Source organism: Rhineura floridana, chromosome 12, assembly GCF_030035675.1.
Source record: "Rhineura floridana isolate rRhiFlo1 chromosome 12, rRhiFlo1.hap2, whole genome shotgun sequence".
Lineage (NCBI taxonomy): Eukaryota > Metazoa > Chordata > Lepidosauria > Squamata > Rhineuridae > Rhineura > Rhineura floridana.
The window spans coordinates 41443295-41471021 of NC_084491.1; the positions used below are offsets into that span (position 1 = coordinate 41443295).

The 27727-nt window shown below is 42.3% G+C and overlaps 1 protein-coding gene across 2 annotated transcripts in view; it reads left to right on the top strand.

Annotated features, from left to right (window-relative positions):
* Positions 1 to 3658: 3658 nt before the first annotated feature.
* The window catches only part of SIK2 (salt inducible kinase 2), an 89124-nt gene continuing 65055 nt past the window's right edge, over positions 3659 to 27727 (top strand). Inside the window, exons 1-3 of one of the 2 annotated variants that reach the window (XM_061593421.1) lie at positions 3659 to 4073; positions 19113 to 19229; positions 25566 to 25629. In XM_061593421.1, the coding sequence (XP_061449405.1) occupies positions 3897 to 4073; positions 19113 to 19229; positions 25566 to 25629 (358 nt within the window). In that variant the 5' untranslated portion in view covers positions 3659 to 3896. The remainder of the gene's footprint in view (positions 4074 to 19112; positions 19230 to 25565; positions 25630 to 27727) is intronic. The other variant, XM_061593420.1, reaches the window with a different exon arrangement.

Consider the following 27727-nt stretch of genomic DNA (forward strand, 5'->3'; position numbering starts at 1 on the left):
CGCTCCATCCCCTTGATCATTCTGGTTGACCTCTTCTGAACCTTTTCCAACTCTATAATATCCTTTTTGAGATGAGGCGACCAGAACTGCACACAGTATTCCAAATGCGGCCGCACCATAGATTTATACAACGGCATGATGATATTGGCTGTTTTATTTTCAATACCTTTCCTAATTATTGCTAGCATGGAATTTGCCTTTTTCACAGCTGCCGCACACTGGGTCGACATTTTCATCCTGCTGTCCACTACAACCCCGAGGTCTCTCTCCTGGTCGGTCACTGCCAGTTCAGACCCCATGAGCGTATATGTGAAATTAAGATTTTTTGCTCCAATATGCATAATTTTACACTTGTTTATATTGAATTGCATTTGCCATTTTTCCGCCCATTCACTCAGTTTGGAGAGGTCTTTTTGGAGCTCTTCGCAATCCCTTTTTGTTTTAACAACCCTGAACAATTTAGTGTCGTCAGCAAACTTGGCCACTTCACTGCTCCGAACCAAGGTTCGAACATTGACCTATTGTAGCCTAATCCTGTGCATAACTAGGCTTCCCTAACTAATTACATTAAAATTTGCCCAACTGTGTAGGATCCACAAATAATATAGTCTGCCCACTGGCTCATACTAATTTTCTCTCCAGAAATAGAAATGTGGTAGAATCCGTCTTCTCTTCTCACTGGTTGAAAAAACTCAAGCTCAAAAATACCCATCAACTTTTTCTGTTTGGGTGACATTGACTTGTACTTACAGTATCATTGCTCATCTACCTCCCTCCCTCTCATCTAATTCAACTACTGTGGGTAGAATCAATCAATAATCAAAAAAGTGCTGCACATTTATTAACATTTAAACCAACCAACCAAACGAAATGTTTATTTACCTATTGGATTAAAGATCAGGAGGATCTCCAACACTCAATATTCTCTCAAACCCAGACTGTCTTAATCTCTTCCGAACCATCACTAACTCAGGTATGCCTTATAATTGGGAACAATTTTGCAACCATTCAAGTAAGTTTGAAGTCTCCAAAAGCTGATTTGTTTTAATTGTTTGGGGAATTATAGAATCAAGACTGAAGATAAAAGGCTCTACGGCACCTTGGACACTGGTTTTGTTAGGCAACCATCTCTTTTGGCCTATGTCAGCACTATCACAAGAACTATATATTTCAGCATCATGTAAACAATCCTTCCTCTCTTCTTTTGCATAACACCATGACCCCGCTGATTGGTATTTATGTTGCAGTATAAATACAGTATAGATGCAGGTCTATAAAATACAGTATAAATGCAGGTGTATTTTTCTAAGGTGCAGCTACTTTTCTTCAAGTCTAAATGCTATTTTGCTTTAGATTAGGATGCTAGTCTGAGGTATTGTCTATAACTAAACTACTGTAGCATTTAACTGAAACTTTCTGTTCTTCTATTTTGCTATTCAGCTCCATGACTCATCCAAATCCTGAAATTATATACTACGCTTACCCATTCATAATCCCCCTAGAGCCAATGCCTCATTCAAGATGTTGCTGATACGATTCGACATGAAAAGGCATTAATGCCACACTGACTTCAACAGTAAAGTCGCCCACTTTCTCTCCAAGGCCTTTGTAGTGATGGATCCCTGAAACAACAAACACTAGTAACACAGTGTGGCCACCAGCACCTCAAAAAAACACAGCCACCTGGAACCACTGCCTGTGAATTAAGAGCTAGGCTGGCTTTAGTCTTGTGTGGTCTACTTCCTTTTCTTATGCTCGCTGTCTGTGGTCTGCTGATGTATTTTAAATTCACACAGCAAAATTAATTATACCATAACAATTAAGAGATCCAAGAACTTGAGAAATGCCTTGTTGCATCAGACTTGGGCCCATTGAGTCCAGCATTTATTTATTTTTGCTAGAATCCAATCAACCAGCAGGCCTTAGGTGGTGTACTGGATACTGGCCAGTGGTCAATGCCTTCTGTACATCTCCCACTGTGGAAACCCAGCATGTTTTAGTGTTGTGGAGTAGGTTCTAGGGCACCCACATGACAGTAAAAGTGGGGCACTATCCAGCATGTTGGGCTTTACCATCACCCCACATCAAGTGCAGCACTTTGGGAAGGCTGTCCTCCATAAGTGATAGTCTCATTAATATATATATATATATATATATAATTCATTATTAGCCCATACAGGCAGTTTTTCTTCTTCTAAAGGTAGGGAACTTCATTTGCGGAGTTTCCTTTCTTGACTGCACTACTAAGACTCAGAGTAACTGCATTTGGACAGAGTTCAGGAGTTTTAGGAGGAACCTTAAGCACGGAAATTTCTGATTATAACCTCTAGGGTTGGCTGCAGCACACTCACATTCTTAGACATATTCATTTGCATTTCACTTTATATATAATCATTAAAAGCTGAAATATAATCACACACAGCCTTTCCCTCTCCTTTACTCCTGTCTTTGGGCTGGAACAAAACCACACATCTTCTCCCCCCCTTCCCCCCCCCTTGTAGCTGGGTTGAGAATTAGATCTTTGTCAATGCCTTCTTCAAAACATATGCCTCTGGGGCCAATTGACATGAAAGGGGAGTGTGTTAGCTACTGAGAAGAGTCTTCTCAGTGGTTGACTAATCTCCTTTCACTCTGATTGGGTCCAATCAGCAGGCAAGGACAAGGAAGCACTAGGAAACAGTAATCCAGGATGCTGGGACCTGGCACCTACAAAAGACAGACCCCCCCAAGGCCTGGACAACTACAGCCTTTCAAGACCCTAAAATAACACAGTATCTTAATTGGGACAAAGTAAAGTTTCCAACTTCATTAGGACCAACCAAAGGCTCTCCCTGTGAGGAAAGTAGCCACAGAGAGAAGTTCCTCTTCATATGTGCTAAAAGGTGTCCATAACACAACATTAGGCATATTTATTAGGCGTTAAGTGAGGAGAATTCACTGCTTGTGGGTTTTTCATAAGGCATCTAGTTGACCACCGTGAGAACAGTGGTCAGGGCTAGATGGACCACTGGACTAATCCAGCAGGCTCTTCTGAGGTCATGACAGCTCACCATCTCCAGACATTTTAGTTTCAAAAGGAGGGACGAAAACGTTTCCCCCCTTTCTACTCAGTCTGCGCTGCCAGAACAACGAAACATCCAGCGGATATTTTCCATGCCACCCTATTTTCCTTTTGCCCTTTTCTACCAAGTGACAAAGGAGGATAGTTACCACCCTTCACGTGCAGAATGCTTGGCAAAATGTATGTGAGCACGCGGCGAAATTATGCCACAGACGTGTGGTAAAATGTGAGGCAAACCCGTGTGGTAAAATTATGTCGCAGAACGTGTCACTCGCACACACTCAAGGAGGACCAGAACAGTTTCTCCTGACATTTGTATTGGGGGGGGGGGCATAAGAGCATTAGCTCGAAAAGGCACAGCACGACAGCGCAGAGGCAACTAAGGCGCCTCGCGCCGAGAAAAGGTGGAAGAGGGCTGGTTGTGTGAGGAAAGCCCCTTAAGTAGCGCGCGGGGGCTGATGGGTTTCCCCCTCTTTCTCCCCTCCCCCATTGGCGGGAACGGCCCCCTGAACTAGGAAGTGGCGGGAGGAGAGCGAGCGAGCGAGCGAGCAATAGATGGATGGAGAGAGGGGGGGAGGGAGGATGGCCGTTGGAACATTCGCCCGCGGTTGGCTCCGGTTGCCGTGGCGACGCGCGCCCCTCCCCCGATGACGCGCGTGGTGACGCGCGGGGGCTGGGAGGAGCCAGGGGAGGAGCAAGCGCGGCGGCGGCGGCTGAGGGGGGAGCCGGGCTTCAGTGGCGGCTCCTCCGTCCTTCGTGAGGCGGGGAAGGAGGAGGGGAAGCAGCCCCGGCAGCAGCGGCAGGAGGAGGCGGAGCGGGGAGCCGCCCGGGCAGCATGGTGATGGCCGAGCCCCGGCGGCTTCCCCCTGCTGCGGCGGCGCTGCTCTTGCAGCCGCCCCGCGGAGGAGGGTCGGGCCCCGTCCGCGTCGGCTTCTACGAGATCGAGGGCACCCTGGGCAAGGGCAACTTCGCCGTGGTCAAGCTGGGCCGGCACCGCATCACGCGGAGCGAGGTGGGGAGAGCCCCGCAGGAGGAGGGAGCGGGATGGGGTGGTGTTGGGGGGGGAGTTGGGGATGACCCACACACGCACCCTCGCTCGCTCGCTCTCGCACTCACTCCACTTCACTGGCGGTATTGGGCAGGGGACCTTGCCGAAGGAGACGCGTGTCGGGTGGGGGTAACGTGTGAACGCGGGTGTCCTTTTCCTCTTCTAGGCAAGGGGGCGTTTCTTCCTCCTCCCCCTCCCCATTCTGGAGGTTATATTTAAAGAGGGTCCAGGTGTGCCCCGCCCTCTGTCCTACCCTCTCTCAAAGCAAGGGGGGCTTTCCCTTTCCCCCGCCTCCTATTTTTCTCCCTTAGGTGTGCTGACTAGGGAAAGGTAAACGCTCCTTTCTCTCCCCTTGTCTCTGGATAGGCACGCCTCTTCGCTCCTGGGGAAAGTAGAAGAATGGGGTCTCTGGGAAGGGGGGAGGGGGTGTCTTCTGAGAGGAAGGAGGTGGGATTTCCCTTCCCCCTTCCTTGCAAAAGTATTAAAGTCAAGGGGCTTGGGGGGGGCTTCTGTTTCATGTCATGGCCTTTGGGGTGCCTCAAGGCTGTAACCTGTTCTCCAGTCTTCTTTAAGGTCTGCAAGGAAACGGCCAGGGGAAGTCATCAGGAGGCTTGGGCTGAATGTCGTCCTCGTGCAGATGACACAGGGCTTTACCTCCCTTCTCCACCTGCTAGTCCGCTCCGTGGCATTTGACTGCCTTGGGACGGGTGAGGGTGGCCAAGCTGAAGCTGAATTAAGGCGGAGAGAGAGGGGGAGAGATGGGCTGGGAAATCTACTGATCTGGGTGCAGGTTTGCAGCCAATTTGGGATGGGGCTGCAGGCCCCAGAAAGACCCAAGCACACAGTTTTGGAGTTCTCTTGCATTTGGCACTATCTGTGGAGGCTTGCATAGTGCCAGTGACTTAAGGGTGCCTTTTTACCAACTTAGGCTGGTTCCCAGTTGCAGCCCTTTCTGGAGAAAGCAGACCTTGCCTCAGTTATGAATGTTTTGGTTACATCCAGACTTGACTGCTGTAGTGCACTCTGTGTGGGGCCACATTTGCTCTTCATGTGGAGCTGCATTTAAAGATGGTTTGGAAACTTCATCAAGTATGGAATATAACTGCAAGAATGCTTGTGGGGGCCAGGCATTCAGAACATATTAGACCAGTACTGTAGCAGATATATTGGGTTTCTTACTCATCTCTGAGTTCTAAAGTGCTGTTTTGTACATTTAAAGCCATAATCTATTCCCAAATTTTGTTTTTTGGAGGGCCACCTTTGTTTATATGAACCTGCCCAAACTTCAAGGTTGATTGCAGGCCTGTCATCAGGGTCCATCAGACTGGTGGATACTACTGATTGGGCTCTTTTAGTGGTGGCCCCATATCTCTGGAGTTTGCTCCTGAAAGAAGTATATAGGGCCCCATCTTTGTTAGCTTTTAAATGAACCTTTGAAACAAAGATATTTCAATCTGCGTTTTTCTAAAAGTGTTGTGCTGGTCTGTTAAACTGCTGGTGTTTTTAGTTTTGTGATTGGATTATTTTGTGTGTGTATTAAAAATGGTTTTATACTATTTTAATTATGTTTGTCAGCTGCCTTGGGAGGGCTTTCCCCTGAAAAGTAGCATATACATTTCTCAAGTAAATTAATAATAAAAAAAGAAGGGCAGAATTCTCCCTTCTTCCCAAGTCACCTCTTTAGATAGTTTGTGTGTGATCTTGGAAAATGGTGCTAGGAGTGTCACACGGAAAGCGGATGACTTTGTAAGGAAGGGGGAGCTAGCCTAATGAAGGACCGCATTGGGGAACAGCAGGAGGAAGATGGCTTTTTCCAGAGGAGAGACTTCCCCTCAAGGTTGCTTCCCACACACACACACACCCCACGTAAGCAAAGGGTACTCTATGCAAGTAGGCACGCACCCCTGAGGAAGGTGGTCACTCCTTTCAGGCACCAGAACATTGTTCTGCGAAAGTGTTTGTGGAACTGACCCAAAAAGAGGCGTCTCCTTAGAGAGCCTCCCATTGAAAACGAGAGGTGTTTGCCCATTTTGACTTGCTCCTTCAAGAAGAAGAACTTCTCCCTAAGAAAGAGAGTTTGTAATAATCAGGTGGGATTATTTCCTCAGGAAGGAAGACCCTCTTCTCCACTTTCCTCCCACCTTGGAGAATGGAGCGTTATATTTAAGGAAGTGCTTGTAGTGCACGTGTGGGGGGGAGTTATTAACATCTTGATGTGGAAGCTCAGTGTCCAGGAGTGGTCTTTCACAGGGAGGTAGTGGTAGGGGTGCAAACCCCACTCCCGTAAGCTTCCTCCAAACCTTGATCGTTATATGCAAAATAAAAATGAGCCTTGTCGGAAAGGGGGGTGGAGTCAGCATGAGTGGCGTAGCACCCTCACATGTCCTCCCACAGGAGATTCACATGGGGACAAGATCCTCAAAAGTGAGTAACTAAGGTTTTTGTCAGAAGGTGAGAAATGGAGTGTGCTTCCTTGAAAAAAGGAATCCGTGTACCCAGAAAAAAGGGTGACGGAAGGAACATTTTGGGTAGGAGAGCATGCCATGTGGGGGGGCTTTGAAGTGAAAGAGCCCCAAAGAAAGGGGGATAGAATATCCCTAGAGAGATACTTGAGAGTCCCCTGTGGGGTGGGTATTGTGAAAAAGGTTGACTGTGTCTCGGATAAGTTTGATGTGGTTCTTTGCAAATGGGGCAGTAGCTTTAATGACTGGGCCGAATTCTGGAGGGAGAAAGGGACAATTAAGGCCAGTGGGAAGCAGGAACTGGTGTTTAGGCATGGGGTGGTAAGAGTGATCATTTTGTTCCTTTTCAAAGGGATTTGGGCTCAGAAAGGAGGTTGCACCAAAAACAAAGTTGGTTTTACAATAATCTTGATCATAGGTTTGGGGAGGGGGAAGAGGGGACATAAAAGGAGGTGAGGTTCATCCAGTTGTAGCAGGGAAAGGGTGTTGTAATTTGAAACAGGGTATTTCTAATTAGCATGTAGGATCTGGCATAAAAGGAGAGTTGTTGTTTTTAAAGGGCAGTTCCTGAGCATGTGACGTAGCAAGGTCAGTAGTGTGTCTGATCACGACTATCCCTGGCACTAAGGACGTGACTGGTCCTCTGCTGGCACTCAAAGCATTCTCAGCAGGGTATCTTGTCATATTCTCTGAGCAGATTCTCTTTGATGGCATGGCTGAACTCTGTCTTTGTCCTTGTAACCTTGACCGCAGTCATTTCCTTCCTAGTAGCTGGGATTGAGATGGGGATGCGTAATGTCCTTTGTCCCTTTTTTCACAGCAATAGCAAGTGAGTTTAAGAAGCTAGTCCAGGCCTGGCATAGTCTTGGCACCCGTCAGTTTTTCTGCAACCAGTGATGTTTTCTTAATAGGGACAAAGAGGAGTTGAGGAGACGTTATTTCTTCTCAGAATTTCCAAAGCAAATCATGCTGGGATACCTTGTCAACCTTTTGGGATACCTTTTGCTCCTAGCAAGTAGTAATAATGCAGACATCCATTGCAGCATGCCCCAGGCTCAATCCATGGGTGCACCTTGGACTTGGGGGGTGGTACATACTATCTTGTCAGTTGTCTCACCTCTTCAGTAATTATTCCTTGGATGAGAATGTCAGCAAGTCTAGAAGCTAGATTTGTTGTCTTTTTTCAAATCACAGAAGTCAAATCTCAGGGTGTTAAGCTGTGTGTCTATTTTGAACGGGTCAAAAAACTATTTCCCTTGACCTGGAGTTGGTTTAAAGTCTATCTTACCTCCCAGTCATATGAATCATTCTGTCTTTGTACTAAATTAAGGCCACGGAAGTTTTTCCGAATGCAAGCTACGCATTAAATACGATGCAAGGCTTGGCCGGGGGGGGGGGAGGAGAGGGTACACATAATTATAGTTTATTGAATAAATAGGTAGCTTGGTTAAGTATTAAATGAATGACTGAAACAGTTTTTGTGGGATTATATTAAAGTATCTAAAACATATGCAGTTTTTTGTTTAAGCAACTGAAAAGTTTGTTCTTAATGGAGGTTAGCTTCTTAGTTAATTTTATGCAGCTTTGTAGTCATCGATCTGTGTTATTAAAATTTTACCTGATATCTTTTTAAGGCTGCAAACACAATTGAGAAACTACTTACATTTTTAAAAATAAGGGGCAAAAGGCTCACTTAATTACTGTGATGTTGCGTGGGTAGAAACAAGGCTGAGAGTTAAAGGGTTTTTCCTGCTTTTAACACAGACTGCTTCATTCACCTAATACAAACTAAACAATGTAAAGAAAACTGATTCCCATTGGGTTGCACTTCCTGAATTATATTTTGAGTGGCTATTAGGTACTTTTGTATAAATTAAAACAACATTCAAGGAAGGGAATACATTTCACAGCCAGATCCTCTTTTTAGTCTAGTGCAGGCATTCCCAAACTATGGTCCACAGACCACTGGTTGTCCGTGAGTTTCTTTCAGGTGGCCCGTGGTGTGTCTGTAAAAATGCAATTAAAAATCATACAGCATCTAGCATTACAATTGCTTCAACAGGCAGAAAAATCATGAAGTGGTCCGCCAAGACCCTCAGCAGTTTTCAAGGGGTCCATGGGGGGGAAGTTTGGGAACCACTGTTCTAGTATACCAGTGTAATGCTATCTGTGAAGTTTCATTTCTTGCTAAGAATAATGAAAAATAATGCCGCCCTGGGCTCCTGCTGGGAGGAAGGGCGGGATATAAATCAAATAAATGTTGTAAATAACTTTACTTGGAGCCTCCATGTTGTATTAATAAAAAACTGAACTCTCTTATTATTATTGTTGTTGTTATTGTTGTTGTTGTTATTATTAACCTCTGCCAAAAACACACTTGGATTTAGCACCAGTAACATTCAGGACATTGCACATAAAGTGTCAGGATCCCTGCGCAGAGGATTTCCAATAAACAATAGACACAAGAGGGATCGGAGAGTGGCCAGGGATCGATGTATGAACTGAAAGAACCAGTCGTTGCTTCTCTAGTTGTTGGATATGCCATCCTTCATAGGGTAAAATGCATAAAAATAAGTATTTGTAAAGAAGCTTTCTGTCGCTTAACTTCAAGCACCATGCCTTCTTGGTGAGGACCAAATGCCGTATTTATATTTAGACTAAGAAATTCGCTTCTGCCACCAAGTCAAAGGATTCCAGTATCATGGCCAGGCTGCTGGTAGTTTTTAAATCATTTTCTTGTTCTTCACTCAGCTTTCTGTTTATATTTTTTCATGACATGCTTTGAAATCTTGCTAAGTTGGTACTTGATCACCTTGTCTCATGGCTTTTCTTGAGCCTAAGTTTGATCAGTTTTGCTTCTCTTCGTGTACATGTTTTAAAGTTACACATTGCTTTATTTAGCATCGTCTTGTACGCATGGACTCCGGCAAGTTCCACATGTGTGAGCAGGTGCACTTCGGCTTTCATAGCATGAATGGGTGGGGAGACACTTCCACTGATTCTTTGCCCATCTGCACCCCTCTGAACCATACTGCATCCTACTCCAAAGCCTGGCTTTTAGGGTCATGAAAGGCTGCAGCTTGTTGGGGTGGGGGTGGAGGCAGCAGCTCCCTTTTTGCACACGCAGAAGTGGTTCCATTTGCAAAAGTGGGCCAAGGTGTACAGTAGAGCAAGAGGTAGAAATGGGCTTCTAGTCATGCAGTCGCTGAACCCTGCTCTGCTTCTAGATTTATTTATTTATTTATTACATTTCTATCCCACCTTTCCTCCCAAGTGCACAAGCTGGTGTACAAACTAGATTTTATCCTCACAACAACCCTGTGAGGTAGGTTAAGCTGAGAGATAGTGACTGGCCCGAGTCACCCAGTGAGCTTCATGGCCGAGCAGGGATTTGAACCCTGGTCTTATGGAATCATAAAATAGTAGCGTTGGAAGGGCCTATAAGGCCATCGAGTCTAACCCCTGTTCGATGCTTGAACCCCAGGTAGTTGTCCAGCTGCCTCTTGAACACCTCCAGTGTTGGAGAGCCCACCACCTCCCTAGGTCATTGGTTCCATTGTCATACCACTCTAACAGTTAAGAAGTTTTTCCTGATGTTCATCCGAAATCTGGCTTCCTGTACCTTGAGCCCATTATTCTGTGTCCTGCACTCGGATGATCAAGAAGAGATCCAGGCCCTCCTCTGTGTGACAACGTTTCAAGTCCTTGAAGAGTGTTATCATATTTTCCCTCAGTCTTCTCAAGGCTAAACATGCATACTTCTTCCAGTCTCCCAGGTTGCAGTCCAACACTCTAACCGCTACACTGCATTGGCTTTCAAATCTAATTTTTCCAAAGTATGCATTTCTATAGGTATAGGTATTTTCTCCTAAAATACACACTTAAATTTTATTTTTGTTATTATTGTACTTATATTGCACCTTTCCTCCAAAAGGCTCAAGGTGGTGTACATGGCTGTCCCCATTCCATATTATCCTCACAACAGCCCTGTAAGGCAGGTTAGGTTGAGAGGCAGAGATGGTGATTAAAACTTTGTTGTGCGCATTTCTGGATTTGGTACTTTCACATTACTCGGCATATCAAATATCAGCATATTAAAAATCAGGGTCTTTGTGGCATATCTTCTGGTCTTCTATCACACTAAAAATGTGTTTGTGCTATAGGGACTTATTAAAAGAGGAAGTATTTCTTTCATCTTGCTTGCTCAATGTAGGAACTGCTTGTCCAGGTTTTTACAACGGAGCGCTGTCTAGAGATGTGAAGGCCCAGAAAAAAACTGGGAAAAATTGGAAAAAAAACTAAAGCCTTTTTTGTTTTTTTCTGAAAAATGGAAAAAAATGAAGAAAAAATTGATTATGGAATGTTTTATTTTAGCATGATGAATAAAATGTTTCACTGAATCTTGGTCCCCCCTTTTTCTCAGTTCTTTTTATGGAAATGGATGCTTTATGTCTGCTTGACACTGTGGAGGACTAGCGGAGGCATAAATAATTTTCTTTGTTATTAATGTTGATGGTTTCTTCTGGGTTTTTTTAATTGTTTTTTGCCTGCTCCTCATAAACTGGCAAAATGAAGGAGTTTCCTTAATCTGAGGAGCTCGTAGATCCATTTGTTACAAAAAGAGTAAAAATAAAAAAAAGTAAATTCAATTTGTAATAATTGTTTGAATAAAATGTACTTTTAATATACCAAATGTGATAATTTTATGCCAAACCAACTTGTACATAATTACATTTGATGTTCCTGAAGTAACAAAGTGACTCTCAATTTGTAAAAAGTGCTAATATTGCATTTTTTCCATTTTCCCCAAAATTCCCATTTTTTCTGAAAAAAGGGGGCAAACCGGGTTTTTTCCACGGCTTCAAAATTTCCAGAAATTTTACATCTCTAGCATTGTCCTGTCCCTTCTTATTTTCATATAATTTGCCGGATACCACAATGCAAATATCTTACTCAACTTCATCATGAAGCCCCAAAGCAATTCCATCTCATTTAGGCAGCAGTCCTGTATTGTTGAGCTCCATAGGGCTTGCTTCTGTATCAACTATTTAGCATCTGAAATAGTGGCTACTGTAGAATATTAACTTTGCTTATGTGGGCAGCCCCTTATATTACAATCTCTGCTGCAAGAGACACAAAGAGTTTTTGCCAACTCTTAATAGTGTCCAGTTGTGTTTTATACCCAGGAACCCCTTGTGCCGTGGCTGTGCGTGCTTGTAGTAAAGGGAAATTTGGAGGTCTTGTTAGACTGATTTCATGAGTTCATTGGTGTGTTGTGGATACATGATGATGGTGGTGCCTGTCAAAAGGTGCCTGTATACCACCTCCAGGATCAGAGACTTCACGCCTCCGACTGCCAGTCACTAAGGACAACACCATATTGTGTTCATGTCTTTGTGTTTTTTCATAGGCATCTATTTGATCACAGTACTGTGGGAAGCAGAATGCTGGACTAGACAGGCCCTTGGTCTGATACAACAGGACTTTTAAAGTTCTTAAAAGGAAAATCTCTGGGGCCTGGGCTCCTGCTGGGAGGAAGGGCAGGATATAAATCAAACAAATATATCTCTAAGGTGCTTAAGTAGAGAGTTCTAAATTGCAGTGCTTCCAGAGAACCCTTCTGCATATTGGGCATGCTTATTCAGTAGCGCTCCTGACACTTGCACCCTAATTCATATCCGTGTCTTGCAGAATTCATGACCCAATACGGGCACAGTTTGGGGAAAGGATTGGTGAGGGAGGATTGTGATCTGAAGCCATGCATGGCTCCGCTTTATCACTCTACCCTGGATTCTGCTTTCTGCATTTCTACTTTATCACTGAATAACTGGTGTGGGACACTCCCTAGTTAGACTGGCCTGTATATTATTATTAGGAACATAGAAAGTGCCTGACAAATCAGAGTGTTGGTTGCATCTGCCGGTATCTTGATGGATAGTGGTCACTATTTTAATACTTTGTAGCGGGTTGCAGTTTTTTCTTTCTGACCGTATTACCATTTGTAGGTGTTACAGCTTCTCTAGAGACAGGTACATTCTGGTTTTGACACAGAGGTGTATGGTGATCATGGTTGCAAAGACACAGAAGCAATATGTCTTGGTTTGTCTCGGCAAGGGAAGGGAACTTAAAACAATGGAAGGAAGATAGAGTTGGGCAGAGCTACTTTTACAATCCTATCTATAAATTTCAGTGAGGAAAGATGTAGAAGACATGATGGGGCATTCAATGGAAGTGTTAACAGCTGTAAATTCTAATTAGATTTTGTAGGCTAGACTTCTGTGGTCTAAGTATCTTGTACTGTGCTATTCAGACCAGGAATACTCCAAAGGCCTAAATAACTTGGGGCCAAAGTACCTTAAGGACTATCTGATTCCTTATGCTCCATGTCGATCGCTGAGATCTTCTGATGGGTCACTTTTGGTTCCCCACACCCTTGCAGTTTGGTTTGCCCTCACCAGGAACCAAGTCTTGGTTCAACGGGCTCTACCTGTTGAACTCCCTACCAGTACAGGTTCCGCGGGACCCATCTCTCCATTCTTTCAGACATCTTATTATTTATTATTATTGTTATTATTTGATTTATATACTGCCCTTCCTCCCAGCAGGAGCCTTGTGAAAACTATATTGTTTAGACAGGCCTTTGTAATTTGATTTTTTTCTTTTTAACCAATCTGTATTTATTCATGCTTTATCTATGTTTTTAATGATGTTTTTATGGTTGTTTTTACTGATTTTACTTTTAATATTGTATTCTGTCTTATGAAAGTGCGGATTATAAATATGTAAATAAACATAAGTTATGCTTCTTAGCTTCTGCTGCTTAATTAAGGCTGAAAATTAGAAGTGTAACTGAATGCTACGAAAACTGAACTTTACAAAGACTTTTGAAATGTAACTGGTAAAAAAAATGCACAACCATAAGTGTTGGTGGCTGTGTTCTGCAAAGAAGGATTTCACAATGAAGACTGGGACTATAGCAAAGCTAGTTTTAATTAATACCAAAGCATTTTTGATTTAGTATGGAGTTCTTTCCCTCCCCTGTCAGGTTTCAGAATTAGAGGAAATATGTGGAAGCTAGGGAGGCTGTCTTCCTTGGATTTGGCTTACTGAGAACTGAATTTCTTGGAACTGCATAGCTTAAGGACCTTCAGATGTACTAATTTATTTCATCATGGTTTGGAAAGGTTATATTGCTAGCAGATATCTGTAGCATGGAGAGAATGAGGGAGTAGAAGCAAGCTGGATTAGCACTGTGAAACTGGAACCAAGTTTACAGCAAAACTGCTAATGGCTTTTAAATGCGAACTGTATTCTGAAGATACTTGATAGAAGTTAGTTGTGTTCTTGGCTTCAAATAAATGCAGGAAGAAGGAAGATCTTTCATTTACTTGAAATAATAATAATAATAATAAAATATTGAAACATAACTCAAATGTATTTGGGCAGATCAGCTATGATCTCTGTCAGTATATGCTTTCCTTTTTCAGCAGTTGCAGCCTTGCTGAACTGCCAGACCACTTTCTGAACTCTGAGTTAAAAAACAATTTGGTGATTCAGTTTACCAAATTCTTTTCCAACTGTACTACAAAATGTTGCAGCATCAGTATCTGCCCTGAAGTTCATTTTTGTACTTAATCAGTTTTCTATATTGCGGCCTAAACCTGTGGTCACTTCTTTGGGGGTTAACTATGGCCTTCTGTCATAACTACTTGTTTTGTACTATTTCAAGCTAGATGGGCTCGCTGAGAAATAATATTTTGAAGAACCCCCCCCACACACATACACCTTCTTTCAGTTTGAGTCTTCAGCATTGTGGAAAATATAATCTTTTCCCACTTTGGGAAATTACTGGGCTGCATCTGCAGAAACTGTTGTGCTAAACATAAGTAAGATTTTTGTTCCATCGGGATTTGCTTTCCTTGTAGGCAGAAGCTGCTTCTAAAGTAACAAGGGCAAACGGTTGTGTTTGCCTTCAGAGTTCCTGCTTGGCTTACAACCACTTTAAAGTCAGTGCTGCAGCATGGTTTTATGCATGATGAAGAGGATTAGCTGTCATGATTATCGATGAATGCCCTCGAATTGCAACACAGATGCAGTTGCAAACTCAAAATCTCTTGCAGTGGCTTATCGCTGGGTCCACTGGAGCAAAGGTGTTTGCTAGTTGTATATGTAATTCTTCTGAGTCAGGTCTGATTTTAATGATGGGCAGATAATGGGCTTGCTCCTGTAATAAATATGAACACAATGGCCTGGTTCACACATAAGGCTAAGCCGTGGTTTGTTTAGCCAAAATGTGGTTTGTTTGAACTCCTGAACCCAGCCCTGCAGATTCTGTGGTCTCTTTTCTGTGTTAAACCATTTATTGTTGCTGGCTTATGAACCTCAGCTTGTCTTAGCTGTGGTTTGGCATTGCTGTTTAACCATGGTTTCTTTGGCTACCCTATGTTCTCCAAGCTACAGAAACACGAAGAAGTTGGAAGACCATGCTTTGGAGAAACAAGCCATGGCTTGTTTGCTTATCTGTGAGAACTTGTGGTTTGTTGAACAAACCATGGCTTAGCATTATGTATGAACACAGCTAGCCAGTGTCCCAGCAAACTCCCCCCCCCAGTAGTATACTTTTATATCTGCCTTTTGAGGGGAGGGTTGGCAAGCAGGGACCCTTCAAAATCTTGTGGTAGGAAAGCAGCCGCCATACTGCAGGTGTGGGATACGGAAGAGTTCCTGCTGTCTTAATGAGAGGAAGGAAAGGGGTAAGTATGGTGTATGGGTCAGAGATGGGGAGAGTTCAGCTAAAAATGTTCTGTCATAGTACAGCTGGAAAAGATCTCTCCTTGAGATCACACAGAGAGGGTCTATGCCTTGCTCTGGCTCCATCTCGTTGTATGTTTTTAATAGGGCAGTGGTTTCAATTTCCCCCCCATGGACCACTTGAAATTTGCTGAGGGTCTCAGCAGACCCCTTAAAGATTTTTCTGCCTGTTGTAGCAATTGTGCTGTGCTGGGTGCTGTATGATTTTCAATTGTGTTTTTATTGCTTGTTTTATTTCTTACATATTGTATGTTATTGTATTACAATTTGAATTAAAATTGTAATACAATAAAATACAATATATAAGAAATAAAAGCAGCATTAAAAATACAATTGAAAATCAATATGAATGTTTAATACAATGGATATGCCATCTCCCATCTTCAATCACAAATCCACAGATATGCTGTGGACCATGGACCACCTGAATGAAGCTCATGGACCATTGGTGATCCAAGGACCAAAGTTTGGGAACCCCTGTAATAGGGGTAAGCTTTGTGTTCCTTGATACACTTGAATAGCATGCAAGGTGTCTAGGGAGGATAAGAATCACTACTGTTTCTGCTAAGTTTTTACATTCTCATGATTAATCTGTCTTCCACCCTTTTTTAAAAGCATTGCTGATCTTAATGATACGTTGTGACATTTTCACAGGTTAGTTATCTATTGGGTAAACAAAGGAGGTGTGGGTTTTATTCCTCTTCAAGGGAATGTTGACTTTCACTTTTCCTGAATGTCTGGTTGATCTTATACAGTATAAAGAAAATATAAGCTTCTAAGCAGCTTGTTATAGGATTGAAGCTTTAAGCTCTGGCTATATGGACACTGAAGTCATTTGAATTAGCAGCACTTAACTCATACAGGATGGAGAACTATATCCTCCTCTGATCAGACCCAGATAGCTGTCCAGTTTCCATGAATGAGGTATTTGCTGAATGTTGCAGTAGTTTCTGATGGTGTTTGCTAAAAGAAAGGTGGTCTCTCCAACATGCTAGATCTAGTCTCATGGAGATCTTTGATCAGGAGAATTTCATGAAGGAACTGTTAGATCGCAAGAGATCCACAGGTCCTTGTGCAAAGATCTAGGACAAGTTATGCACTGAATTGGGATCCTGCTTGCTCTTTAAAAGCAACTGTCTTTTTTAATATACAGGTTTGAGGTCAATCCAGATACTATGATATACCATAAGAACAAATCAAAGGGCACCTCCGCAATCAAGATAGATGCCCACTGGACAAGTAGCAACGTAATACAAACACAGAGGATTCAAGCAATGATTAGTGCAGATTTCTGTCCTGCTCCATCTCAGATGCTTGGGGCATATAATAATAGTGGAAAAAATATATACACACAATAAAAATTAAAACTCCCAACCTACCCAGCCCCATGGGATCTTAAAGCGGGCACAATTGGAAGTGAATCTGAAAGAATCTGGGGCTTTGGCGAGTCTTGATGGAAGGACAGCTCATGCAGCTGAGGGTCCACTGAGAATGTGTTTTGTATCCCCCTCATTGTCCATACTTACAGTCCCCAGGCTTTTCATGTCAAACTAATACCATGCCACTAAGATTTTGCACTGTGTATTGATCTCTTGGTAACCATTGCTACAGTTTTTCAGAGGTCATTCAGCTCTGGCGGTGTAGCAAGGTTGTTGACTGACCCGTGCAGTATTTTCAGTTGCACATTCACACATTTTTTGTTTTCATTTGCATTTCAAGTGAATCTGTGAACCCATAACTGCATTTCTTTATAACTGTTTCTTCGCCATTCTGCAAACCCAAAACTAGATTGTAGATAAGCTGAGCTGCATTTATTATATTTAAGTGGTGTGAGTTTCCATAAGGAGAGCTTGTACTCAAGTCTCAACAGAGTGATTATAAATGACTTTATGTATGAGACATGAATCACAGTTAAAATTGAGTGTTTGCAATAATTCAGACTACACTGATTTTGTTTGTGGACTAAATATGAAATATGTGAGCTGCTTAAATTGTATTTCTATATTCAAAAACATTTTCTCTTTGGGTTAGTACATAGGAGGATTCTTCTTACTGATAATGGGCACATGGGTTTATATATATATATCTCAAATCGTTTTTACTTGTGGGAATAAGTTTCTAGGCAGTTTGGCTGTGATCCAAAAAGCTACTTCAGGAGAGCTTGTGATGTGCCCCATAGCAATTGGTTGGTTGCCTCCCCTCCCCCCTCAACTACACACCGCCAACTGCTTTTGAAACTCTCTTTCAGTTTCAGTAAGGATTTCTCATATATCCTGTGGGCTGCTACTCGAGGAACACTAATTGAAAGCCCCCTTGAGCTTGTAGAATAAGTGCATGTTGTATATATTGGCCACTTGTGGATGATCATATCATGGCTTATTAAGCAGAGATACTCATGAGTCTTTTAGATGTGTACACAGACCCATCTCGCAAGCTACAGCCTCTAACCATAGTTTCCTGTTTTGTCTGAACTGGGACAGTACAAGCCAGGATACTGAACCATGGTTTGAAGTTGTTTTAATATTCTAGCTTGTTGCAAACCTGGTTTCGTCCCAATTCAGACAAAATGGAAAATGATGATTAATTAGAGGCTTCCTTGTATAATCACAGCTTGTGTGAAGGAAACCACAAAGGTACTCCATGTGCAAGCAAAAGACTCATCCATATCATGACTTGATAAGCTGAGATATGGTAATCTGAACAGGCTCAGAATGTTCTCTGTGCTTGTACATTTGACAAACATTACACAGTGTTTCCCTCCAAATCATGGTATGAGGCACTTCTGTAATTACAAAATCTGTGCTCCCTTTTAAAAAATTATATTTTGGTTTTAAATGTTTGATCATGTCTTTTGGTCCTTTTACATCAGTGTCAAAACTTTAATAATACTTTAATTACAGTGGTTGGATTCAGCTAAGTTTTACTCAGAGTAGATCCATCACAATTAATGGATAGAAGTAATGTCCATTAATTTTAGTGGGTCTACTGTAACTAACATTGGATACAACCCTAAGTAATGTGACTATTGTTTCTTGATTGTGTCCTGTATGTCAATTTAGAGTTAGTTACAGGTTGACATCACTTATGGAATGGCTTCATCCCAGAAAATATCAGTAATGGCAGACTTGGTGATATCTGAAAACTTAACTTTTTTAAAAGGGCAGGTTATAGAGTCTCCACCAGAGTAATGTGTTAATAGAAAGCAACAGATAAAATGGAATGGCATACGGAAAATGGGTATGGAAATCTTAATTCGATGGTAAAATGATTCCTCTAGAAAGTTTGTCTCACCTTCCTTCTCAGTTGGAGTCCTAACTTTGTTTTGAAATACCCTGCTGCTCTTTAATATAAACAAAAAATGTTTAGTAGACTCTTCTGTGTATAAGTAAATGTAATCATGTTTTGCTAAAGTCCTGGTCAAGAGTTTGAACTTGTTCTTTTTGTTACAAATGAAGTGTTGTGCGTCTGCATACCAAATGTTTTGTTTGTATCTGCAATGGCCTTTGGCCCAAGCGATAATAATAATAAACAGCAAATAGCAAATCAAAATGTTAAGAGTATTTTCGAATCCCCTCCAAAATATTTTGTTTCTGTGAGTACGACACTAGTTCTGAAGCACAGGAAGTACATCTCTTGAGAAAAACAAAGAATTGGGTCATAACTTATTTGCAGCCTTTGTAACCTGGTTTGGGAAAGGTGACTTTAATTTTTTCCTTGTAATTGGTTCTAGGTGGCAATAAAAATAATTGACAAATCTCAGCTAGATTCTGTGAACCTGGAGAAAATTTATCGTGAGGTGCAGATAATGAAAATGCTGAACCACCCACACATTATCAAGCTTTATCAGGTATGTAGCTGTATTGCCTGCCAAGCCTGCCTCGTTTAGGTTTGTGCGAATTAAAGCTCTGTGTCCAATAAAGTCCTGTACTGTGGGTTTGATATGGCTGCTGTTGGCTGAGTTCTTCTGTGGCAATTAATGCAGATCTGCAGATCTGAAAGTAATTAAAAATCCTTATATTTGAGGAGAGGATTTTACTTGGCTCTTTGTGAACGTTGACATCTGAACAACTTTGAATAATTCATTAATTCGCAAGGCTGAACTCCCATTGACTTGAACAGCCACCGGCAGGGAGAGCTAGACATCTGACAATTTACTCAGTCGTCCAAGACTCCTGTTGACAAGAGCAGACCCTCAGTAGACTTTAGGTTAGAGTGCAGGGAATCTGCTCAGGATAGAAATGCAGTAACTTGATTGTGTTGCCTCTCTCTCCCTCAGAGGGTAAGCTGCCAGGAGGCCAGGAGGATTCATCTTTTATGACGTGTTTGTTATCAAATCTGCAACTTAACCTGAATGCTGCTGTGACAGTGGCCTGGTTTATACATCATGATCAGGAGCTCCTGAGTGGTTCTGATGTCTGCCAGAAGCAGAGCAGCTTGTATTCGATGCCAAAGTGAAGCAATGCTGAAAGCAAGTTGCACTTGCAAAGGACAATTAGGAGCACGCTGTAAAGCTACCGATTATTTCTTTGCAAACACAGCTTGGATTCTGTGGTGTTTAACTTTGGCACTGAGTGCAAGCCACACTGTTTTTACCTGGGGTTAGATCCATCTGATGATGTTGGATGACTGACAGGTGGGTGGTACAGTGGGCAGCTGGCAGCAATGTGATCTGGTCTTCTGGCCGAAAGTAATTCATCATTCCTACATCAAAACATAGTTAATGTTTAATGCGAATGAGTGACATGCTTGTGCACACTGTTTAGAAGTCTGCTCTTTATTCCTCTTGTACTCCTGGCCATGCAGCACAGGAAGCAACAGGCCACAAGCCTTGTCTTGTCATCCAAATCCAGGGTTATGGTTGGTTTTTTTCCAAACCACGAGCAGTAAGCCAAGGTTGGTCCAGGAGTGGGGAAAGAGCCAAGCGGGGACTTGTGAGTAGCATGCACAAGGACACCATTAACTATAGGGCCTTCTCAGTGGTGGCCCCCAAATTATGGAATGATGTTTGTGATGAGGTGCGCCTGGCGCCAACACTGTTACCTTTTCGGCACCAGGTCAAGACTTTCCTCTTCTCCAGGCATTTTAGCATGTGTTTTAAATGGTTTTTATATTGTGTTTTAAAATTGTGTTTTAAATTGTTTTTAAAATATGTGTTTTAAATTGTATATTTGTTTTAATGTTTTTGGTTGCTGTAAACTGCCCAGACAGCTTCAGCTATGGGGCGGTATACAAGTGCAATAAATAAATAATAAATAAATAAATAGTTAAGCGTAATGTCATATGAGTGATCATAGCCAACGAGCACTCAGTAGAGGAATCCACATAACAAGTGGAAGAGAACTGCTTAAAAATGGGATAAAGCTTTGAATGTGGCTTATGCTAGAATATGTGTGTGTGTGTGTGTGATCTTATTGGTTTAGTCTGATTCTCCCCCCCCCCCCCAAAAAAAGTTTTGGTATTTGATTTTGCTCTAAATCTGGATTGTGCAGAGGTGGGGAATCATTACGCTTTCAGGCATGACTCCATTGTTTTGTTTTAATGTGTTAGCTTGCTGCTTGGAGTAGTTGCTAATGCTCAAATGTGATCCCAAGGGCACATCTGATTTGGTTTTAAATGTCATTGCTTCCCCCAAAGTATTCACGAGCTTGTTTGTCAGGGTTCTGAGAATTATAGACCTCCCTAGTTCCCACTTTCGGTATGGGAAGCCATGAAAGTTAAATGGGCCTAAAAATGTGCAAATGCCCTAAATCTTTCATTCTTCATTCATCCCCATGCAGTGTCACTCACAGGCAAGAGTTTCTTTTCAAGCATCAGTTAAGCATAAATTAAGTGAATGTTCTGGAAGTCTCCATCACAGCTTTTCAAGGACCACATGCCCTGCATTAGAATTCATGTGTCTGATGGCATGACACATGCATGAAACAGTTCAAAACATTAGGTGGTCAAACATTCATCTGGCTACCTCTGATAAGTCAGCATTGTTTTTGTTTTGCTAGGTGAGCCTGCCTTTTATTTTTAGTAGGTGGGTGAAATAAGAAAGAAAACTATAAGCTGAAGCTGAGAATTGGCATTCAGGTTTTGCTGTTTTATCTTGTATTTGGTGCCTCACACGAGTTGAAACATCACTATAAAATAGGGGTGGTGACATCTGGAGGGCACCACGTTAGCTATCCCTGCCGTAGAGTAAAGCTATTTTAGATGCTGAATATATGGATAAAGGATAGAGTCATTCAAGAACACTTCCTGAGCTATGCTCGGTGCATTGAACAGAACATACTCAAGAGCACAGCTGTGTGGGATAGGATGCCAGCAGATTGTGTCCATTATCAGTTTAAACAGGAGTCCCAGTTCTGAGCCATCTTGTATGTTAGTTGTCCCAGTGACATTAATGGATTGCTCCCATTAGGTGTCGAAGCCTCAAGCAGAATAGGAACCTTCCTGCTATTTAAAGAAGGAAGGTTTGATTTAATGAGGTCTGTCTTGTTAGTTTTAATTTTACTATCAGAAATAGTCTAGTGGTTCAGCTTTATTAAATCAAGTCTTAATCTTGACAGCAACCTATAAATCAAGGGAATACAATTCTAATGGTATGAAACAGTTACTGTGTGTGTATGTGCTTAAAAAAAACTAGAGTGCAGAAAGGAGGGAGTTGTTCAAGTAGTATAAAGGATACAGTAACTGCATCTCATGGTTTGGGATGTTGCTGCAAAAGTGGGTAGTTACTACCACCACACTTTTTTTAAGGATGGGGAACAGTCACCAAGGTCTTACAGTTTTTATTAATGGGTAGCCCCTTTTTTAAACTGCCATGCATGAGGGATGGCATGTAGTAGTTGTCACTTGCAGGCCAGCTACCTATTAGGAGTCAAACATGCATGCAGATGAGAAATGTATGGTGACTAATCACACACTGAGCAATTATGAAAGGATGTCACCATCCTTCCCATGATATGTTCGTATCAAAAACATATAATACGTTTTTCGTACTAAAAAGAGAGAAGAGAAGGAAGGGCAAGGTTAATGTGACTGTTTCATTTGCTTTGTAGATATTACTCCGCTGGGCACCATAAAAATAACGAGACGGACCCTACACTTTTAAGTTCCATTTTTTGTTTCCCTGTCCCTCTCCAAGGAAGCACCTGCAGGAAAGGAAGGCGGAAAGCATACTGGCTTGCTCTCTGCTAGATGGAGGCGCCTGGGGCATCTCCCAGCAGTGGCCAAGGAAGCTCCCTGGTGGCCTCTCTTGCAGGGAGAGGTAGCGGAGAGCGTTTAGGTCACACCTTGCCTCGAGGGAAGCTTCCTGCAGGAAAGGCTGGTGGGGAGCTTGCTGGTTTGCTTCCTTTGAAGTCCCTTTCCCCCAGCCTTCCTCCCAGCCGTTAAACTGGAGGCAGGCACCCCGCCCACCTCTGCAGCTTCAAATTTTGGGGAGTGGCTGGTTGCTTGTGATGCTTACCAGAGGGTGGCAGTGCAGTTGCCTTGGTGACCAGAAAGGTTGAGACCTAAATTCTGATACCAAAAGGGAGGCAGTGCCTGCCAGGACATGAAACTTTATTATGGAATCTAGACTAAATTATGTTAAGATTTTTTGAGGATGGCACAAAACAATATGTTGGCTTCAGGTAACTCACTACTACAATTTTATCACATTTATTAAAAGCATTTTTATTTTGCCTTTTATTTGTAAGCCCATTGGATATTTTAACATTAGAGGAACTTAACATTCATATAGTGCCAGCAATGTACCGTCTGCCATGAGGATTTACAATCTATGTTAGATTGGGTGGGGGTGGAGGCCAGATTTGGAAAAAGCATTTCACATTTTCGGGACATTATATCATTCTGCAGCATTAGTCCTGCACAGAGCTGATAAAATAGCTTGCGTTCCTAGGTGCCAACATTAGACCTAGGTAGTTAAGTTGCCTGGTGAATGGAGAGGGTAGGGCTTCATAAACACAGTAGAGAAGATGTATTAATTGTTAGTGAAAGATGTAGAAAACCAAAGGCAGTTGTGGTACCAGACCTGCTGTGGATGTTTAGGAACATTTATTGTAAAATAACTAATTTCAAAAAGAGTCCTCTCTAACAGTTTCAAGACCAAAAAACCCTGATCAGCAGTTCAGAGTTTGGCCTGCAGTCTTGGCTTGTGGGTTGTTTAAAAAGTTAACCGGCAGGTAACCTATTCAGTAAGAACTTGAGACTCACTTTTTGTTTTGTCTTGTTGATCATGATAATCTGTGACAAAGTGAGGCTGAAAAGAAGGTGTCCAGGAAAAAAACAACAATGTAATGAGAGGATAATCAGGGGCCAGCATACTTTGAATATGTAGGTAAAGATCCTCTCCATTGTACTTCAGAAGTTTGGGCAATCCTCATTCCCTGAGATTCCCTGCTGAAGCTAAGCAGGGTCAGGTGTGGTAGCAGGGCTGTGGAGTCGGAGTCGTGGAGTTGGAGTCGGAAGCAATTTTGGGTGGAGTCGGAGTTGGTAGAAATGTACCGACTCTGGCTTCAAAATAAATTCAGAATGTCAAAGAAGCTTCCCATGAAGTCAGCTGTAGTTGAGCATTTCACCATAACTCAAGATGGAAAACATTTTGTGTGTCAGTGTATGACACAGGACCCAGATGAAGACAAATGCTGTGATGCCAAGATCAGCGCATATTCAGACAGCGATAAAAATGCTCCTATGAGAGCTTCCAATTTAAAAAGACATTTACAGCCCTTTCCAGGGCTGTGGAGTTGGAAGCAATTTTGGGTGGAGTCAGAGTCGGACAGTAGAAAAATAGAGGAGTCAGAGTCGGAGTCGAAGGTTTGGTGTACCATCTCCACAGCCCTGTATGGAAGACTGGCTGGGAACCATATGTAAGCCGCCTTGGGTTTCATGAAAAGGAAGGCGGGGTATGTATGTATGGATGGGTGGATGGGTGGGTGGATGGATGGATGGATGGATGGATGGATGGATGGAGAACTCAGATGCAGAGTGCTGGCAGAAACTGAGCCAAAGTAACCACTGAGAAACAAGACTAGAGGGATCAACATGCTTGGAGAAACCTGATGTTTGCTGAAGGACAAAACAACAATAAAACAAAACTCAATAAGGAGGCAAAAAATTGAACAAGGAGGGTTGAACATGGTCTGTAGCCATGAAATGTTGAGGTTCAGTTGGAAACGTAAAATGGAAAAGATGAAGGATGAGTAGAATACCCTTATTGAGCTTCTAACCATTGATTTGTTTATTTTCTCACATCATGGAACCTAAGGTGGTATCCATGTGGTTTCCGGATGGTCACCCATCCAGGTGCTGATCTGACCCAGACTTGCTTAGCTTCAGCAAGGTGGTGGCCTCACATATCTTCAGAGCATACTCTTATAGCAAGGGTAGCAAATTAACTACAACACCCATCATCCATCACCATTGGCTATACTGGATGGGGCTGATGGGAATTGTTGTCCAATAACATCTGGAAGGAACCACGCTAGCTGGCCTGTAGTATCGTGAAGGAGGGCATGGCTGACAGGGAGGACCACTCCCATTAGTAGGTGATGAGTATACAAGGCAATACATTGCTGTAGGGTTCCTTTTGTTAGGTATAGTTCCTAATCAACATCCATGTTGCTTATAGAAATGCTGTTGCAACTAGATCTTCCCAGAGAGAGGACCTGAATAATACAATGATTCTGATACTGTATAAGTAGTTTCTCATGATTTACCAGACTTTTGTGTTCCTGCCTCCAAGATTAAAAAGGCATTGCATTTTCTCCTATTTTGCCTCCCACAGTATCCGTTAGTTTTTTCAGTATCTTTCCTTGGAGTAGCATGGACGCCAATGCTAAGTCCCCAGATACTATCTATTCCCCTTGTAATTTAGGAGTTGATCAAAGCAGTTGTTTTGGTGTATTGGCTCAAGTCCTCCAGCCTTCGGGCTAAGTCTTAAAATTAGCCCTGGGAAATCTCAACATCCTCTTAAAGAACTTTGTGGTCAGAAAACAAAGACACTAGGTCTAGGGAACGGTTTAGGGGGGTTCTTAATCATCCTTTTGATTTTGAATCCTTCAAGTAACATGAGAATATTAGGCTTTTAAAGGCCACCTGTAGTGTGTTGGGGGGTATTGAAAAACATTTCTAGGATTTCATTTTCTTCTCTTTCCCCCAGTTTTAAGACTAACATGTGATTCTCCATCAACAGGTAATGGAGACCAAAAGCATGCTGTACCTTGTGACAGAATATGCCAAAAATGGAGAAATATTTGGTAAGCCATTTCACTCTAAATGTAGCTTGATAGTTTATTTCAGCAACTGAATACAATGAGTAGTTTGGAGACTGTTTTCATTCTAAAAATGGAAGCTTTAAATCTACTTTATACTACACCCTATGCTTTTATATTTTCTTAAAGTAGCATCTAATATTTTTGAGGCTGAATTAACTTCTCTTTTAAAGGAAGTTTTTGTATCAAGCTCATTCCTGAGTCTTACTTTAACTCTTGCTTAATGTGTTAGTAAATAAAATATGTTGTAGGCCAGATAATCATATCATGTTAGCCCTCTTTGCAGGTGAAAGTTGTTAAAATATTAGCATAATTCAAACTGGAAATCTTTTCTTGTCTTTCCATTTATCTGTTATTACGTAGAGTTCCTATCATTTAGCCTTGCAACTGAACAAGTGAAAGCTTTATTTAACTTGAGGTCATTCCCCTAATGTACAAACTGACCTATGCTTTTGATAAACTTTTAAGACACTGAGCCTTTCAGTAGCTGCAGAATTGGCTCGACACAATCCAGAAAGCACCCCTGCAGCCACAAATGAAGGTACAGCTGCAGTGTGTCTCATTCTGCTTCTCTCCTATTTGTTGCACTGGGTAAGAGGGGAAGTTGGGCAACAGCACCAGGGAATCACTGTGGAACCTTTAGAGGCCGGGCTGTTCTCCAGATAGCAGCCTGGCATCCATAAGTGGTAACTTTGAAAAGAAACGGTCTGGAATACATATTGCATATAAATATTTGAATAAAACACTTTTCAACAAAAACTTTTCAGAGCAGTTTACATAATAAAACAGGGCAACGATTAAAATATTTGTTTTTTTAATAAAACAACTGAATTATGAAGTGTCCACTGCAATTTCATTTGTACTGTTCCTTGAGTCTTGTAGGCCTCCTTCGGCAGCTCCTGGCTTTCAGGATGCCTTGGAGGTGCTGGAGGGACTGTGATGTAAAACGTCCTTTTTGCTGGCCACAGGGGGAAAATAACAACCTTCTAAATCATGAGGCTAACTAAGCACCAGGCCTGGGTCACGCAAGATGTTAGTGTACGAAGAGTGCAGGGTTTCTGCTTACCTAGGCAGATGGTATCATTGGCTCCTGGCTCTAAGAACTCTTGGTCGAAGAGGCTCTCGGAAGTGCTGGGAAGGATAGTGGTGTAAAAAGAAGTCCTTTTCCCTGTCCTCCACCTCCATGTACTGGCACCCCAAGGTTTCTTTTAATACTGATCCAGAAGTGGAGTTTAGGAACTTGGTATATTGGGATGAGCAATCTGTTTCCTATCTCTAGGGATCTCTAGTTTTTGGCTGCCCTTCCTTTGGATGCCTACTTGATTTCGTTCTCCATCTCAAGATTGCCCTCGGTATTTTGTCGAGGAGGTGATGGTACATGCCCAGTACTAAATTACTTTTGAGGCCCAGTATTTCTACTAGCCACAGGGATTCTGTGGAGGCTTCTGCCCTGTTTGGGATTTCTGGTTTGTTTGACTGTGTTAATCTTTGACCTACAAAGTGACACCACCCCCAGTTGGTCCTTCTCTGTTCTGTAGAGTTTAATAATAATCTTTATTGTTACGGTCAATGACCAGCATGTTCTATAGAGTTTGTATCCAGAGATAAGTGTCCCACTTGCTCTCTCCATTCCCCCAGGTTTCCATTAATGCCCACTATATCTATGCTCTCTTTTAGTATCAAGCAGTCCAGCTCACCCATCTTGATCCTGGAGGCTTCTAGTTTTATCCTATAAACATCTATACACAGTGTATCTTTCCAAATGTCTTTGGCACTTCTGTTTTACCCTAAGGTGCTTGGGTCTTGAATTGCTGTCTTCGTCCCCTCCCCCATTTGGACAATCATCAATGTCTTCACTTCCACTCTGCCACTTTTCCAATTTTAAGCACCAACAGTCTGGTCCCATCCTCGTTCAGGTGGAGCCTACCCATTTTATAATGTTCCAAAACATTTGCAGTGCCTAACAAATTCAAGTATCTTTTCCCACCATCACTGTCTCATCCATGCATTGAGACTACACAGCTATGCCTACCTTAACTGGCCCTGTGCATGGCACAGGTAGCATTTCAGAGAAAGCTACCTT